Source organism: Pseudoliparis swirei, chromosome 1 (genome assembly GCF_029220125.1).
Source record: "Pseudoliparis swirei isolate HS2019 ecotype Mariana Trench chromosome 1, NWPU_hadal_v1, whole genome shotgun sequence".
Classification (NCBI taxonomy): domain Eukaryota; kingdom Metazoa; phylum Chordata; class Actinopteri; order Perciformes; family Liparidae; genus Pseudoliparis; species Pseudoliparis swirei.
Window position 1 is genome coordinate 15,504,110 of NC_079388.1, and position 18,689 is coordinate 15,522,798.

The 18,689-nt window shown below is 45.7% G+C and overlaps 1 protein-coding gene across 3 annotated transcripts in view; it reads right to left on the reverse strand.

Moving 5' to 3' along the window:
* Nucleotides 1-2,715: 2,715 nt before the first annotated feature.
* The window catches only part of LOC130197772 (retinoic acid receptor beta-like), a 72,142-nt gene continuing 56,168 nt past the window's right edge, over nucleotides 2,716-18,689 (reverse strand). For 2 of the 3 annotated variants that reach the window (XM_056420671.1, XM_056420654.1), the window contains exons 5-8: nucleotides 18,460-18,636; nucleotides 11,880-12,084; nucleotides 8,818-8,976; nucleotides 2,716-6,452 (exon numbers count right to left, since the gene is read on the reverse strand). In XM_056420671.1, the coding sequence (XP_056276646.1) occupies nucleotides 6,190-6,452; nucleotides 8,818-8,976; nucleotides 11,880-12,084; nucleotides 18,460-18,636 (804 nt within the window). In that variant the 3' untranslated portion in view covers nucleotides 2,716-6,189. Of the gene's footprint in view, nucleotides 6,453-8,315; nucleotides 8,390-8,817; nucleotides 8,977-11,879; nucleotides 12,085-18,459; nucleotides 18,637-18,689 lie in introns of those variants that run through there. The other variant, XM_056420663.1, reaches the window with a different exon arrangement.

The following is an 18,689-nucleotide window of genomic DNA, read 5'->3' on the forward strand; positions in this document are numbered from 1 at the left end:
GCCGTTAATGGAAATGACCTCTAACTTCATCTGGGAGGACTTGAACAATAAGAAAACCCAAAGTTACATTCATCACATCTTTAATCTGACTCATGCGAGCTCATTGCAACTCATTGTTGTATGAATACGACTCATTGACTGACACCTAATCGTGTTGTTATTTAGCGTTATGGATGCACACAGACACCGGTGTTTTAAAATAAATATATTTTATTACTTCGCCAGGACAGTTCATGGTAAAGTTTAACAGTATATGAACATAAAAAGCATATGTTAATGTACAAACAAAGACAATATTCAAAATGGAGAGCTGAAACAGACTCGAGCTCAAACCTCAGAGCGGCTTGGGGGACGACAACAACAACAACAGAGCTGCCCACGTGAGCGATTGATACTGCGGTTCACGGTCACGTCGCCTCGGCTCCCGTTTCGCGTTCGGGGGTCAGACCGACGTGCGGCTGGAGTCTCGCTACGTTGTCGTGTTTTAATGCTACGTTCAGGTCACGTTGTTCGGATCGCAATTTTTTTTCCTCGCGGGAGGAAAAAACAATAACTTCATGTCAGCTTCCTGCTCAAATATTGGGAATTTGATACTTCAAAACGACACTGTCCACCATGCAACGTGTTCCCAGATTGGCGACTGAATTCAAATCCAATATTGACTATAATTCAGTTGATTCAGCTAATTGAGGTTTAACGTGTTAACGAGTCACAACAAATACGGAACGCAATACAAACGGCTAATTCGGTTCATATGGTGCGTCCGCGAGGTAATAATGACCAACGTGTTTAAATCAGAGTGTCGGGGAGTTTTATCACTTTTCCCGCTCATCGAACAATCGATAGCATTTCACTTTTTGTGTTAAATATTTCCCGCCTGCACTTGGAGTTATTATAGGATTCACTGAAGACTCTTAGAAATGCTGGTTTTTTCTGTAAATTTGAATCCCCTAGAAATTTATTATTTTACTCCCGTATGTAATCGGCGACACGTCGACAACGTGGCCGCGCTTTGACGCCGCGGTAACCGTCGCGGCGGACACATCGACGCGCCGCGCCGTCGTTTCCGGTGAACGCGTTCGCGTGCGGTTGTCTTGGTTACACATCCGGCACGCACAAAGCGACACAAGCGGAGTCCCGTTTTGACTAATTTAAAGCATAAAATCCCCCCCCTTCCTTTAGCTTCGATGCTAGTTAGCTCATTGCTAACGGCGTCTGTCGTCGTGTGCGGTGGGCGTCGGCCGGCGGCTGCAGGTCGGGAACGAGGCCGTTGAGATATTCCCAGTGTGAGGGCGGTGTGTGGGTGTGGAAAGGCATTCTTGGAAAACCCCGTACGCACTGATCACCCCGGCGGATATCAAGAGAATCGGAAGATCGATTGTTTATCCGTTGACCGATTACTGACAACAACAAAAAGACAACTTTGAAACGGACGTCAGCCGATTCAATCCAAAAAGGGTCCCATCGGTTTCGTGAAACCCCACATCGGTCAAACCCGAGTTCATCAGTCGACCTGTTAACCAAACAGCTGTTGATTGATTGGGTTTGATTGATTGACGACAGCTGATTGGCTCCCTGGTCACGGAGGGGGGGGCAAAGCAGCTCTGTTGTTTCACGCGTCGACACGTCGTCTGCTCGTTGTGTGTGTGTGTGTGTGTGTGTGTGCAGTCCGACCTGGAAGCTCACATCTGCCAACCAGGTAGCAGTTCCTCCTCCTCCTTTCTTTCTGTTTTTCTTGGATGCGAGTCGACGTTCCCGAGGACACAACAGAGCGTCGTTTCCGCGGAGCTGCCGATTGGAATGCAAAGCACACGCCATTCATACAACACCTCCGCCGTGAGCGGGACAGTAGAGAGTGTTACAGTTACGCCGGTACGACATTAAACGGAAACCAACGGGGGAGGTTCAGCGTCGTGGAGTCGAGGAACAGACGACGGTCCCCGGCGCTTCGGGGGGGCGGATGTGGACATTCTTCGGCTGTGAAAGTTTTTCCAGCTTTAAAAAAAAAAAGATACAACAAAAAGAAAAGAAAAGAAACCCCTCCAGGATGCCTCCCTTCATCTCTCACCAGGAGAGCAGGACGGAGAGAACCGAGGGAGAGCGTCGTCCGGTGTTACATTGAGATAGAAGTATTTCCTTAACACTGCATATCAGTCTTCTGACTCCGTGACATTATTCACATTCAAACACAAGTTAAAACGGAAAAAAAATAAAATAAATGAAAACAGCTTATATGTATTTCTGAGCAGAGATGGATAATTATGATGTGCTGCCGAGACCCAGAACCCCTCACCGCCCCTGAAGGGGGGTACAACTTTTTTCTATTTGGGAATCGAATCCGAGAAGCCGAGGCGCTGAAGATGAACTCCAAGTGATTCGTGCCGGGTGTCGAATCAGGCTTTGAATTTGGATCAAACTTCATGTTTCAGCGATTTTTGAACGAGAAATGAAAATCTTTTCTGCCTAAAATCAGTGCCCTCATTTCCCACAACCCTAATAAATAGACAGTCAATAGATTATTCTATAGATGGCTGTTAACAAGTCACATAATAAGAATTGAATCATTGAGTCATCTTCACTGACGGGTGCCACATGGAAACTGATTTTATCTCCAATAATACGTCGTGTGTTTTGGGTTTGTTCGCTTTCTTCACATTGTTGTTGACTCTTCTGAAGGAAATGAACTGGAGCATAAATTCAACACTTAAGGAAGGATTTTGTCCCATCGTATCTGATTTATTAATCTCCGGAACAAGCCAGCTAGTTGGAAACGGGGAGAATTTATGCTAAGCTATGCTAGGCTAGTTGACTCCTAGCTCTAGCGAAAAAAGGCTATTTTCCCAAATAATTGCACTAAAGTCCTACAGCTGCTCTGGATCACCATCCTGTAATATTCAGAATCTATAGTTTCACGACAACCAATCGAACTCGTGACCGCGTGAAAGCTCCAGAATTAGTGAGGAAGAAGAGCTTGAGGTCGTTATGGGCTGTCAGAAAGTAAGAAGAAGAAGAAGAAGAAGAATTCAGATTTGTCATATTTGTCATATTCATCTTCAAAACTGGATATAGAGCTTCAAATTCAGATGAAGCCATTTCAACACCTGCTGGCACAAATACCTGCTGCTCGACCTCCACGAGCTCACGTTGAGTTCAAACTCATTTAAGGAGCACGTCTTTCCCCCGGAAGCGGAGCTGTTTAGTATTAATATTCTCTTTGTGCTTAATGTCTTTAAAAGCTGAACTTTGTCCTTCCGTTCAGTTTCAGTCCTCCAGCTCCGTTTCAAAAGGTGTTCCAGTTGCTTCCGTCCCCCGGTGCTGCAGGTGAGCCACCTGCTGCCGTCGGGGGGGGGGGGGGGGGGAATCTGGGTCTTTATAAAAGGGATATAACGGACTTCATTTCTTATTGTTTGGTATCCTGTGTGACATCAGCTGTGGAGAAGAAAGAAGAAAAAGAAAAAGCAGCTTTCTAGGACCACCGATGCGAGACACTACTTCCCGGCCAATGAGATCGCTTGGATCTACCGTCCAAAAAGGGGAAGCGGCTGCACTCCTCCTCCGGGGGAGGGGAGGGGGTCGAGAGGTCATCGTGAATCTCGTTTTGCATCGTTTGAATGTAGCTTACGCCATCTGGGGAGAGAGCAAGGCGGCCGTTGGGAGAGGGCTCGTGGATCCCAGCCCGCCGTGTGTGCTTTCTTACGTCAGTGTACAATCGTCTCCCGACACACACACACACACTTCTGTAAACGGGAGAGAGAAGCGGGTCGAGGAGCTGTGCTCATAAGGCCACAGCAGAGCCCGGCTGGTCGTACGCGACGCCACAGCCACGAGGCTGCTGTCCGGCCTTTAAGAAATACTCAGAAAAAAAGAAGGCTGTGACCACACTGACCGCTCAAATGCAAAACAAACTCCACATAAAAGTGACTAACAAGAAAAACATGTGATTTCAAAAGGAAACTTAAGGCAGCAATAATCAGAAAGGAAATTATAGTAGATTAGGTTTTTATTTTAGGTATTTGAGTGTTATTATTTTACTTTTAAAGTAAATGTTTTCAAAGTCGAAATGTTTTTGTGATAATTGATCATGCTGTACTGCATTTTATGTATTTGTATTGTAATGTTTTTTTACCTGGACCCCAGGAAGAATATTCTCCACTACGGTGTTGACTAATGGGGATCCTTAATATAATAAATAAATAAATAAAAAGCAAAAATTTACCATTTTTTGTTGTAGTTTCCACCATGATGTCTATCGGTTGAGATCAAAATATGACAACAATTGATTTTTTTATGGCTGTTGACTAGTTTCTGATTTATGTAGTGATAATAAAAAGAGTTATCCAAAATCCTCAACAAGATGAGATCATAATTTTGAACCTGGCATCTGCTTTGGAAATGAATGCTAAGTAGCCCATATTCAATAAGACCATATTTAAACTCGTTATTTCAACATAATTTCACTTTCACGTCACTGTTGTTGGCATAACTGAGGATGGCCCAAACTACGACCACGAAAGACTAAAGTTGTTATATGATGACAAATCTAATAAGCAATAAAAACAGCTCGTTTATTCTCGTGCTGCTCTGACTCCATTAGTTCTGTCTGACCGATGGCGGCCTCTGTCTCCTTCCGCTTTCCCTTTCCTAAAAAAAGTTCAAGACAGGAACCGGATGTCCGCTCGGCGGTAAAGAGGGAACACGTGGCCGCACGCCATCTGGCTCACGTGTTCATTTCCATCTCCGTTTAACCGTCGTCGTGCCGACGGTCGCTCTGATGAATTGGTTTCCGTGGCAATTAAGAGCTTCTTTTTTTTTTTTCTCGTATTTTTATTTTTTCCGGCCGAACAATTAAATCACAAAGGTGGAAATTAGATAAACTAAATAAGTTTATGATATTATTTATAATTAAGTTTAACTCAGCACTTTACTTTGTTTTGCCCCTGTATATTTAGTATTCGTATTTAGTTTTGTGTTTTATATTTATTTTCATTGATGCTCTGATGTGCACCGCTGCTGGGATTTTTGAAATTTCCCTACTGTGTGACGAATAAAGGAATATCATATCATATGTGAAGCCAGACATCGGACTCGGTGGTTAGAGAGCAGCGGAGCGTGAGCGCGTCATGCAGTTGAATCAGGCACGGATGAAGTGAAAGGTAACAGGGAAATGGACCGACCCCCCCCCCCACCACCACCACCAGAAAAAGAAGAGCAACCAATGTGATCACAGCCACAGAAAAAGGAAATCTCTGGCATCTGTCAGCGACCTCATTTTCTCCAATTTGTTTTGACCGGCGAGGTAAACTGATTTACGGAGGACGTGATGTCATCGACCGGTCCAAATCTAATCGGGCTCGTCGGGCCTCTGTGGTTCATGTCCAGACTGAGAACTCAATCTGACGAGCGTGCATCAGAAGGCCTCTGCTGTCGTGCTTCCCTCCTCCTCCTCCTCCTCTTCCTCCGGAGGAAGAAACAAAAAAACGGGTCGATGTTGGAGAGAAGCGTGGCATCCTGCCGGTCGCTGCCGGACGCTCGTTCACGCGCGCGTGGAGAGACACGAGCCCGGGAGTGTTTATAAAAAAAAAGACGGAAACAGCTTTTTAAATATTGGAACAAATATAAAATATTAAGACTTCCATAATGTCTATACGCAATAACATTCCAGATAACGGCTTCGAAGGACGTACAATCAGTCCCGCTTTTGACCTCGGATGTGTCGCCTCAAAAGGTATGATTCAGGACGATGAAAAAAAAGCACCACAAAAATTCATCGTTAGAAACAGAGATGTGACCGTACGATGGTATGTACAATGAGAGAGAGAGAGAGCGAGAGAGAGAGGGGAGTGGAACCACTTATCAAACTCCCGTCATGCAGGTAAGAATTTACACAGGAGACCTGAGGAGTATCATCTCTGGCGGTTTGCCGGGGCCACGCCTCCTTTCCCGGAGACACGCCCCCTTTCCCGGAGACACCACGCCCAAGAAGAGCTCGATTCAGAAGGACACACCGAGCGCCGATCCCTTTGAGGCCTCCGTGTGGACGCTTCCTTTTTCTTTTTTTTTAGGTGAGGGAAAAGAAGAAACGGGGCGAGGGTGTAACGTCACACCGAGGGGAGGAGGAGGCGACGGGGGGGGGCGGTGCCTCGCCTGGCGGTTTCCTTTCGTGCGCCAAGGAATGTCAGAGAGAGCCTCCTAGTGCTCGTCGCTGGGCGGCGTGGCCGGCGGCGCGGCCCCCTCGGGGTCCACCGACTCCGGCGACTCGGCGGCGGCGTCCTCCTGGGCGCTGTCCTTACTGCCGGGGCTCGACCCCGCCTCCGCCGAGGTGCTGCTGCTCCTCGTGCTGCTCCTCCTGCTGCTGCCGCCGTCTTGGCCCTCAGAGTTCTCCAGCATCTCCTGGATGAGCGGCGGCATCGAACCCGGGATCTCCATCTTCAGAGAGATGACCCGCTCGGCTCCTGATGAGGGCGAGAGGTGAGGATGAAGGCCGGAGGAGTGGAAACTAAACTTTAAGTCCACTCTCTAGCTCTCTTCTGGTCTTTGACTAAAGTTTGCAATCCTTCCCTCAAAGAGAAATCATGTGAGTGAAGTTGTATTGCTGTTTGTACATCCTTCTGAGGACCATGAACAAGCTTCCTCTGGTTACAACTCTTAAAGTGATACTGTAGGGACCTCTGCATCAACTTTGTGTCAGTTATTTCATGTCGTGCACTTTAAAAGAAATGTTAAGCCGCTTCAGAGGACGCCAGATATAAAACAAAAAAGTCAAAAAAAAAAAACTGAAAGGATTAGGAGACAAATAAAAGCGGTACAAACAGTAAAGCATGAACGTAAGCGTGGGACGCAACCAGATAGCTGGATGCAAGATTATAAAGAAAAGTTTAACCCTCCTGTTACCTTTAGGGTCAATTTGACCCCATTCAATGTTTAACGTCGGTGTTTTTTGGGGTCAATTTGACCCCAGGCTGTTTTTCACTGTGTCAAACATATAAGAAATATCAACTTTTTTATATATTTAAAGGGCTATTTAGGTAGTCAACAAACAAACATAAAGTACCTCACACTTAAACTTGGGAAACAATATTAATTCTAATAATTTTCTGGAGGTTTTTATATGTGGAGGGTAAAATATGTCAGTAAATATAAAGGTAACAGGAGGGTTAAACATTGAATGGGGTCAAATTGACCCGAAGGCAACAGGAGGGTTCAAAGATGGGATTTATTATTATTCCACAGTCAAGGGGCCTTTTAAAGGATCAGAGAGTCCGGAATGTGATTTTTTAAAGTTAGCTTCAGAAAAAGTCAAATCAATCAGGATTCGCAGCCGGTTGAGAAGTTCAAAGCCGAGCGGTGTTCTCTCTCTTCCCGTCTCCTTGTCGAGGACAGAGAACTCCCGACTCATCGACAACATCGTCACCGCACGGCTCTATGAGGGGCTGAGGACGCATGTCAGCTCGCCCGATGAAGACGAGTCCCTCACTCTCCTTCACTCTCCCTCACTCTCCCTCACTCTCCTTCACTCTCCCTCACTCTCCTTCACTCTCCCTCACTCTCCTTCACTCTCCTTCACTCTCCCTCACTCTCCTTCACTCTCCCTCACTCTCCTTCACTCTCCTTCACACTCCCTCACTGTCCCTCACTCTCCCTCACTCTCCCTCACTCTCCTTCACTCTCCCTCACTCTCCTTCACTCTCCCTCACTCTCCTTCACTCTCCTTCACTCTCCCTCACTCTCCTTCACTCTCCTTCACTCTCCCTCACTCTCCCTCACTCTCCTTCACTCTCCCTCACTCTCCTTCACTCTCCTTCACTCTCCTTCACTCTCCCTCACTCTCCTTCACTCTCCTTCACTCTCCTTCACTCTCCTCACTCTCCTTCACTCTCCCTCACTCTCCTTCACTCTCCCTCACTCTCCGTCACTCTCCTTCACGCTCCTTCACTCTCCTTCACTCTCCCTCACTCTCCCTCACTCTCCTTCACTCTCCTTCACTCTCCTTCACTCTCCTCACTCTCCCTCACTCTCCTTCACTCTCCCTCACTCTCCCTCACTCTCCCTCACTCTCCCTCACTCTCCTTCACTCTCCTTTTGGGTCTCCACTAACTCCCGAGGAAACACATCTGGCTCTTTAGCTGCTCGATGTTTCTCGTTCTCCTCCAGCGAGTCGCGAGCCTTCTCGGTAGAAAGTGTCGCTCGTGTTGCTAATGCAACAATTATTCTCAAATCTTATTCTAGACATTATATATAGACGTATGAAAATGAGCAACTAAGGCTTTAAATGAATTAGGAACGAGTGTCCAGATCTTGTATTTCAAGATGGAAGTTGGAGCGACTTCGATACACTTAGATCCAGCCCCTGGTGGACGTTACCGGAACTGCAGCTGGATACAGACGTCAGCTGCTTGCAGAAGAAGAGCAGGATTATAATATCGGTTGTCAGGTTACGGAACAGATACTTCGGGGTCATTCTAGCCTTTTTAAACTTCCAGGTGACTCAGAGTTTGAGTCCTGGAACTCTCCCGTTTGAATCATCAGTGCAAAAACCGCGTCGGAAAATATTTAGTAAAAAAAGAAGCATTTTAAAGATCAATCAGCGATAAAAATATCCAACATAGGTTTTCTTTCTTTTGGTAAACGGCTTTAAGACGAGTTAAAATGAATAAATGAGCGTGTGGACGTAAAAATCCGGAGGTGAGAAACCAACTCTGACAATTCTTAAAAACAATTTACTGTCATATGCCAGATTAATTCTCATCTCCGACCGGCTGCTTCTCCATAGCGACGGTTGTCGAGGCAGTCGAGGTGCGTGACACAACTCCCGCGTACCTTTAGCGCTGATGCTGCGCAGGTCGGTGATCTTCATCAAGGTTTTGGGGAACATGTGCGGTTTGCTGGGCCGCCTCTTCCTCACGTAGATCTTCAGAGCCTCCAGGAGCGGCTCCTGGAGCTGGTCCACCTTCGAGGGCTCCTCCAGGTCCTGACGGTCTGACACACACACACACACACACACACACACATCAGACTTGAGACTCAACTATGACAAATCCCTGTGTTGTCATTATCTGATGCAGACGAGCTGGAGGCTAATCCACGAATCAAAAGCATGAAGCCGGCTTTGATGAGGAAGAAAGAGCTCATCTCTTCACGTCGACTCATTTGCACCCCAGCTCGTTGGCGACGTATTCCACTGAAGTGCTCAGTGTGTGTGTGATGATGAGTTGGTAATGAGCCTTTCTCTTTAGATTTCGGTGGCTGTCACTCTCTCTATGCTTCTCTGCATTGCTTATGCTGGACTATTGTCTTAATTTGTAGTTTTTCCATTGTCTCAGACCTTCCAGTACTTATTCCCCCGAGCTGTTTACTCCTCGTGATTTACCTCAGCCCGTTTCTTTGTTTTGTTTTTCTCATTAAACTTTTTTTATTTTTTAAATTTAATTTCTTTTTGTGTTTGGATTTGTGCGTTTCACTTTACTCTTGTGTGATCCTCGCAAGAGTCCAAGTTATGCAATCTGATTAACTGTGATTGGAATATTTCACTATTTATTGACATACGGTATAGACTACAGGGTGGATTAATAATAAGAAAGAAAAAATATCATCAGCTATAATAAATGGTGAAAATAATTATTGATTATTTTTTTTAAAGACCGGTGTTCTCCCACTTTTCAAAGTTTAAAAATTTAAGTTTCACATTATAAAGCTTTGTATTTGTAAAAGGTCTTTAACACATGACGGTCCCTGCACTACACCGCCGGGCCACAAGGTGGCAGTGTGTGCACATGAGATCAGCTTCTGTGCGATAACAGACCAATCAAAGATGTGCACTTCATGGATTATGCAAGAGCCTGTAATATTTAGCTCTGGGGATTGAGTATATAAATATATATTGTTGGATGAAACGGATCCTGAGCACCAAGTCAGAGGAAAGGTTACGAGGAGAGAGGAGACCACGCAGCGGGGCCAGGAGATGACAACATCTTCCATGATGGAGGTCTTCTCACATCTTGATGTACATCACAATCCAGCATGTTTTCTAGTAGTTAAATAAATAAATACAACGTATTCAGTCAACACGCGGTAAACCCTATGTGTGTGTACTCCTGTGTGACCGATGTGAACAATCAACATTACAGTTTCAAGTGAACTATTAATCAGTAACATGATAAAAGCATTTTACAGGGCGGGTGGCGGACATTATGGTCCATAATAATGGATATATTTATTAATCTGATTTAACTTTAAGGTATATAAGTGCACATAACCCACTGATTATTACATCATTGGCAATAGGAATGTGTAGAAAGTAGTTTTTAGTACATATTTTATACCTGCTTGCTGTGTCATTGCCGCGTAAAAGTGGTGGACTTGTAGTGTAATTACCTTTTGTATTAGCGTAATTACTATTTGTATTAGTGTAATTACCTTTTGTAATAGCGTAATTACTATTTGTATTAGCGTAATTACTATTTGTATTAGTGTAATTACCTTTTGTAATAGAGTAATTACTATTTGTAATAGCGTAATGACTATTTGTATTAGTGTAATTACCTTTTGCAATTGCGTAATTACTATTTGTAATAGTGTAATTACTATTTGTAATAACGTAATTACTATTTGTATTAGTGTAATTACTACTTGTAATAATCTGTGGCGTGCACCGCTTCCCTAGAGAGGATTGGGCCGAGTCTGAGAAAGTTTCTTCACATTGGCCATCGCTCAAGTACAGTAAAACTTTATGTGAGACGGGGAGAGGACAGAGACTTGTGTGTGTGTGTGTGTGTGTGTGTGTTCCTGACACGAGGGAGTTAGTCGTGCCTCGGTGGAAAACCACCAGAGAGGGCTTAATTCCTCTGGGAGGGCGGTTCAAACATTTCACCGGGCTATCTGATGCTGTTGGAACATACCTGTACCCCCCCTGGTTGACCTGGTCTCTTGTGGATTCTGGCTGACTTTCATTCCACATGTATCCAGAGGAATGAGTCGTAGCTGACTCAGCATCAATTCATTCATTCCCAGATTACAGTCGACTCCGTCTGCGTCTTTGAATCTGAGCGAACGCTAACTGTATGCAGAAAGCCGTCGTGGATCGCGCTGACAGACGTTGATGTTTCTTGGCTGAAGCTGCAGAGACCCGATACTTCGCTAAAAGTGTTTCTTGCCCTGGGGGTCGGGACCCCCCTCAAGGTGCCACGAGCAAACACTTCAGGGTCACCGGAGGATTAGGAAGACACAGAGAGAGAAATACAATGTGTAAAAAAACAAAACTTTTTCTTTTAAATCAAAACTGAATGATTATTTACAGATTTGATTAAATTGTTATATATTCTCACAAGTTCACTGTGTGCGTACGCCAGACTCTCTGCATACAGGGAACCCACTTTAAAGCAAGTCGACGTGACTGAACAGCTGCCACATCGGCCCGAAATGAAGACCCCCGTCATGTCCCATCATATATATATATATATATATATATTCATCTTAAAGGTTAAGGCGTAGAATAATTAAATAAATAAATAAATAATAAAATTTAAGGGGCGCAAAGGGAACGTTAGATTGCTTATGAATTTATCGTTTCGTACGCGAACAACCAAACCTCACGTCGGGGAGCCAATGAGCTCGTCGGCCGTCGCACATCGAAGAGCTTTAGAAGTTACCTGCGGAGGTCAGAGGTCGACGCCTGTCTCTTTCCAGTTGCTAAGCGACGTGGTCCTCCCTCCCAAACAACCAGACCAACACTAGCTTGTTGACTCCTAGCCCCTCCCAGCCTCAGCTGTCAATCAAACATGTGTGCAGGTTTACAGGCTTGACGGACCTTCTGCTGTACCCCCAAAGACCTTATTTATCCCCCCCCCCCCCCCGACTAAACGTCCAGCGCCCGGCCCCCTCACCTCCGGAGATGAGACAGATGGCGCTGAGGAGGCCCGTCTCCGTGTCGTCCATCTCGATGGGCAGCAGCTGGTTGGCGAACGTGAACACCAGGTCGGTGAGCGGGCCGAAGCCGGCGTTGTGCATCTGCGTCCGGTTGAGGGTCAGTCCGTCGGAGAAGGTCATGGTGTCCTTTTCGGGGGTGTACCTCGTGCAGATGCGCAGGATCTGAGCGGCGAGGGAAGGAGAGATTAGGATTTAGTGTGCGGGAAACTTGGAGCGATGTACACGTGTGGCTGATTGATGGAGTTTTGGCTTTGAGCATCTTCAAGTCGAGCAGTTTTATTGCACCGACTGACGGATTGAGTGTCGACCGAAGGCGGCCGTCAGGGCGGAACACGTTCCAGAGAAGCTCTAAATCACCGCGAGGAATCCCTCCGCCGGGCCGGACCAGATGGCCCAGAACGTTCCACAAAGGGCTGCGGAGGATCCGCACCACAATACGGCTATACAAAATATGTCTTATACTTTATGGATAGATTAGAACCAAATACAAGAACATAATTGTTTATAACACATCTATATATCATGAGTAAATTATTTATTAACCATTAACTAAGCCATTACTTAAGTTTCAACCCCCCCCCCCCCCAAAAACCTCCCCAGTGTTATTTCCTCCTTCCTCCTCTCTGCCTCCTTCCTCATTTCCTCCGCCTCCTTCCTCATCTCCTCTGTGTCCTTCCTCCACTCTCTGCCTCTTTCCTCCTCTCATCTGCCTCCTTCCTCCTCTCCTCTGCCTCCATCCTCCTCTCTTCTTCCTCCTCTCTCTGCCTCCTTCCTCATCTCCTCCGCCTCCTTCCTCATCTCCTCTGTGTCCTGCCTCCTCTCTCTGCCTCCTTCCTCATCTCATCTGTGTCCTTCCTCCTCTCTGCCTCTTTCCTCCTCTCCTCTGCCTCCATCCTCCTCTCTTCTTCCTCCTCTCTCTGCCTCCTTCCTCATCTCCTCTGTGTCCTTCCTCCTCTCTCTGCCTCTTTCCTCCTCTCCTCTGCCTCCATCCTCCTCTCTTCTTCCTCCTCTCTCTGCCTTCTTCCTCCTTCCTCCTCCTCTGCCTCCTTCCTCATCTCCTATGTGTCCTTCCTCCTCCTCTTCCTCCTCCTCTGCCTCCTTCCTCCTCCTCTGCCTCCTTCCTCATCTCCTCTGTGTCCTTCCTCCTCCTCTGCCTCCATCCTCCTCCTCTGCCTCCTTCCTCCTCCTCCTGTAAGTGTATGTTAGATGTAAACATGACTGGAGATAAAGTCAGTGATGTCATCTACTTCTACTCAAATGTAACATCACAAGGCGTAAAATACAAAATATGTCCATGTTTTTTTAGAAAAAGGACTTTAAAAAAAATGCTGACAGGTCAAATTACAAGAACAGTATTTATTCCCTCTCGTAGTGGTAGCTAAAAGCACATTATTTTGGTTTTATTTGTCCAGTTCTTTGAGATTTCCCCTCCTCGCTTGTGCAGCTCACAGCTTTAGAACACATGAGTGTAATGCTTTATGATGGATCAGAATAACTGTGTATCATCTAAGGCGTCACTCACAGTGACAGACCCACAGGGGATTCTCCCTCACGCTGCCTCTGTTTGCCGTTTCCATTGACGACCGTCCGACCAACCCGACCGGTGACGATACCTCAGCTTTCAGCTTCTTTTTGTCGGAAACATTGTCGGAAAAATGAGTTATTTTAGCTTTGAAAGTGAGAGCGTATGGGTAAATAGGGTGTGAAATATAGTTTGGGTGAACAAAGCCTTTGATCTGAATCTGCCGTAACCCTGTCAGCGCACCAATGGCGGAGCATCAGCTGCTAACCAGCGCAGGTAGAGACTCTAGGATGAGGCTCTGAAGCCCAAAGCAGGGCTCGCAACAAGCTTCCAACGAGGAGCAGCGGAGACAACAAGCACATCCAGAACAATGACCTTCCACACACTCAGAGAGAATAACCTCTGAGTCTCCAGCTGCACTGTGTGTGTGTGTGTGTGTGTGTGTGTGTGTGTGTGTGTGTGTGTGTGTGTGTGCGTGGACACCTAATGAAGCCGCTGATGGTGGATGTGAAGCCCACAGTCGCCCTTTGAAGCTATTTGAGTGGGCCGGCTCTGACAGTGAGTGGCAGGCGTGTCTCCAACATGAAACAGAATAAAACATGGCTATTGGCGGTGACTCGCACCGGCTGGCCAGGCCTGCGCTTAGACACACACACACACACACACACACATTGTTTGATCTTTCCTCCGACTCCTCGCACAATACCTACGCCCTTCACCATAGCGGTGTGCCGGTGGAGGTTGGCGGCTGAGCGAGAGCCAGAACGTCATCACAGCCGGCCTTCAACTCCTCGCCTCGCCGTGCGGCCCTGGGAGTTCCCCTCCGCTGATTTGTCACTCGTGAAAATGTGACTTATAGTCGATACAACTTCCAAAATCCATCTATTAACATGGCACTGCCAGATACACACACACACACACACACACACACACACACACACACACGGAACAACACATACTGTACGTACAGTAAGCTAATCCTCACTGTCATCGGCCTTTGTTTGAATATGATTTAAGCTACTTTGCATTTAGCAACTCGCATAAATATAAATATAAATATGCATCTTCATGCATAAATCTTTGATTTTGCATCCCCTTAGCAACATGCAGATGACCCGTATGTCACTGCCTCTCCGTCCCTCCAAGACACACACACACACTCCTGCAGGGAGCATTTCATATTTCGTTAAAAGGTACCTTTTTTTATAAAAAAAGATTGGTTTAGAAATAATTGACTAATATATTTGGGGAAAAAAAATTACTTTTGGGTTGCAAAGATCTCTTTTGGGCCGTTTCATCCTGTTTCTTTGTCTCCGTAATGCCTTTGCAATAACAAGAAAACATCTGATCTCTGATTCCAGACCAGCTGTTTTCCACCGCTCTGTTTTTTCCACCGCTGGTCATGAAATGCTGAAGAGAAAACGAGGAAAGAAAAAACTGTTGGCCCAGAAAAAGGAAGACAGCTGCTGGGAGAGAGGAGGATGTTCTCCAGCCACGAGCGAGCCGGCCGGTCCTCCACAGAACCATTAGCCGACTGACAAGCGACCGGCTGCCGCGACGCTCCATCACATGCAAAGAGACCGCCGGCCGGCCTCGACTGGAACGCCGCGCTTCATTTAGTCCACGGAGAACAAGGGAGAGACGGACTGGGCAGCTGGGAGCGCCGCCTCCTCACGAGGAACTCATCATCACCTTTTTATCAGTCGTAACTAAAGACTTCAAACTATTAATAAATCATCATGCTTTTTAACTCGCATTGCACAACCGGGCTCCTCTACAGTTGTTCTCATCTACGGCTTATGCAGAAACTGATTATAAAGCATTAATAATGTGTTCATCAATCATTAATAAAGTTAGTTACAACCACAGAATAGTAATATACTATATATATATATATACTAATTCAGTCAATCATTGCAATACAATATTATTCTATATAATATACAAAACAGAAAGACTGAAAAGTTATAGGTAGAAGCGAAAATGCTTATATATTCCTATCCTGAATTATTATAATCAAATAAATCAGATAATTAATATAAAATATAGAAAAATAATAAAAGCCCAAATTGCAGTCGAATGACCGCGGCGATATGTTGAATGTCTCCTTCTATGGTTCTAACTTATAAACCTTTAATAACAGCGGAACCAAGACCTGAATACTCTCTAAAAGGTACCTTATGTAATTACATTATATAAAAAATGTTTAGCATTTAAGGTTTAATCATTTTGTTCTTTCTTTTCCTCAGAAATCCACGGAGCAGGAAACATGTTCACAATATCCCGCAGCTGATGTTGAACCTGAACGCTGCTCGAGCCTCTTGGTTTCCTGAGCTAACCTCATCCTCTACTTGCTCTCGCTTCATGTTCAGTGCGCACACACACGTAAGTACGATCTATATCCTTATCAACAACACCAATGTTGAACTATCTCAAATGTGAAGAAAATCGTGAAATGTTAAATGTGCATTCTCTCTAATTGCCAGCAGGGGGCGACTCCTCTGGTTGCAAAAAGAAATCCAAATGGCAAAAATGTAGAATTTCCAGCTTCAAAACGTCCACAAACGCATCGGTGACGTCACAAGATGTTTTAGGATACACTGAGCACCTCTCTCCTCTTCTCTCTCTGCTTATGGATGAATTTTCATCTCTCCATCACACATTACTAACTCCACTTCCTCTCTGGAGTCCTTGTTGCTTCACGTCTCATAGGGTCCAATCGGACCTGGCTGGGTCTGAAGCCATGGCCCTGCTGATGCCCCGCCCACTCCTCCTCTCTACCTCCATCTGCCTGATGGATCACGGAGGTCTGGATCGTGGTCCGTGCCGACTACCAACTACTCCTACACTCCGTCATACTCATTGAATGTGTTGTAACTCTGTAATGATTCCTTCTGGTCACATGACGTCTATTCTTCTCTCCATCCTGGAGAGGGATCCTCCTCTGTTGCTCTCCTGAAGGTTTCCTCCCTTTTTTCGGCCATGAATTTTTTTTCTTCTATTTCTTGGGAGTTTTTCCCTGATCCGATGTGAGGTCAAAGGTCAGGGATGTTTATGTGTACAGACTGTAAAGCCCTCTGAGGCACATTTGTAATCTGTGATATTGGGCTATACCAAATAAACTGAATTGAATAGTTAATCGTGGAACAGTTCTGTCTACTGTGAAGCCATCGGTGCTCTAAACTTATGGACTTCCCATGAATTATCCTCCAGGTCACAAAATATGACCAGATGACACATAACCAGCCCGTCATCACTCTCTTTCCACTTTCTCTTCCTTCCTCTCCCTCGGAGCTAATCAAATCACCCCCGACAGGCGAGCATGCACGAGGGAGCCGGCAGAGGAAGCGACGCAGCCATTTGCCTCTTTTCTTCTTCTTCTTCTTTCCATCTCATTACCGCGGCTGCATTAGTACAGTACATTAGTACATCGCTCCGCTTAACAAATCCTAAATAACAAACGAACATTCATCCGCAGCAGCAGCCGGCCCTCGCTCTGCCCGCATCGCTCCGCGTCCGTTAATTAGAGGCTGACGGATGTTTCTTCTGCATGCGCGCGTAATCTAATCTCCTCCGCGTGAGGAATCGAGTTGACCAGCTCGATCAATTAATCGGATCTTCCTCGCGCCCCATTTGGCCGGCCGAGTGGGTCGTCCAATGAGGTTTGAGGATCGGCGTCTCGTGGGAGCGGGTCAAACCCACCGATCCCCCCCCTCCACCCCCCCCCACCCCCCCCGGAGATCTGAGGCTATTGACTCGCCACACACTCAAACGAATTCACGGGTTCTTACACACCCGATAAATATGAGAACAAAGTGAAGGAGACAACTGTCCGGCACAGAGAGGTGTTTATATAACCGTGGTTATCTATTTTCAGCTTATTACTGAATATTTTAGAGAAGCATCTAAACTGTGTATCTTTCAGTTTTTCAAGGAAGACTTGTTCACAATACGGGGCCAGATATAGATGAAAGGGAAAGAGGAAAGAGGCGGAGCCTCTAAACGCCGTGCGCCAAGCAAACATGAGGAAAGTGTCCCTCTAGTTTACGGCCAGTGTGAAGATTTAAGGATCCCAAATGGATGGAACAAGCTGAGGCGAGCATTAGGACACACACCTGTACCTGTGTTTTGTAATTTTTTTTGCAACCGTCCCAAAAATAATTGTAACCACTCTGAAGTCAGAACACCACGGTAGTTTGAATGATGTAATATAAACTGCTGAGAGCTTAATGTAAACCGGTTATAATTCATGGATTGGTTGTCGGAGACTATAAAACCGTGAACGCCGACGTCCTGTTTGCATATTTTACTGAATATTGCCGGATATTGATTGACAGTAAAACTTTATTTCACTTTGTGATGGTTAACGTTAAACTGCGTAATTAATGTGCAGTTGACACTCCCGTAAAAACGTGGGGGGGGGGGGGGGGGAGGGATCTACAGCGGTCTGTTCTTGGCATTTGTCACAATACTGTCACAAATGTACTATTAAAACATTACAATTGAAGACAGCTGTATTGACTGGTTCTTATTTTTTAATCTGGACATTTTTAGTTTCCAAGAGATAATGCGTGCCGAGTTCCGAGGTGACTGGAACTTGGCAGCAGTCCGTGACGTCTACAAGATCGTCATGTTTTTTCAGAAAATATGTACAAATATTTAATTTTAGAAATGAATCGGGGCAGAAATTGAAGTGAATGTGGAACTGATTCAGCTGGTGCGACAGAATCAAGAGAAAAAGGAGCATTGGAATTAATTCTTGACCTTTTGGGACGATTCCGTATTTTGTGAATCATTCAAATAATCAAATTATAATTTCAGAAGTTAAAAAGGCCCCCCAAAAAAAGAAGCTTTTGAGTTTTGTATGCCAAACCATTACGTGTGTGCTGAAACACCTCGTGATGCACCACAATGCAGCCCCTTCAACAACAGCCCTCAACAAACAACGCCTTCAAAATAAAAGCACCCTCCAGAATGCTTTTTTTTCAGAACGCCTTCAAAATAAAAGCACCCACCAGAATGTCCAGGCAGGCAGCTTTCAGGAGCGTGATCTGGTCCGCGATGGTCAGCAGTGTGAAGCCAGGCACTCGTTTGGCAAATTCCACGATCTTGATAATGCACTTGGTGGCCAGCTCGCTGAACTTGTCCCACAGGCCCAGGTCCAGCCTCACGCGTTGGTCTGCACTCGAGTTCTGCAACACACACACACACACACATATATTCAAGCAGAGAGCAAGGCGTCAGG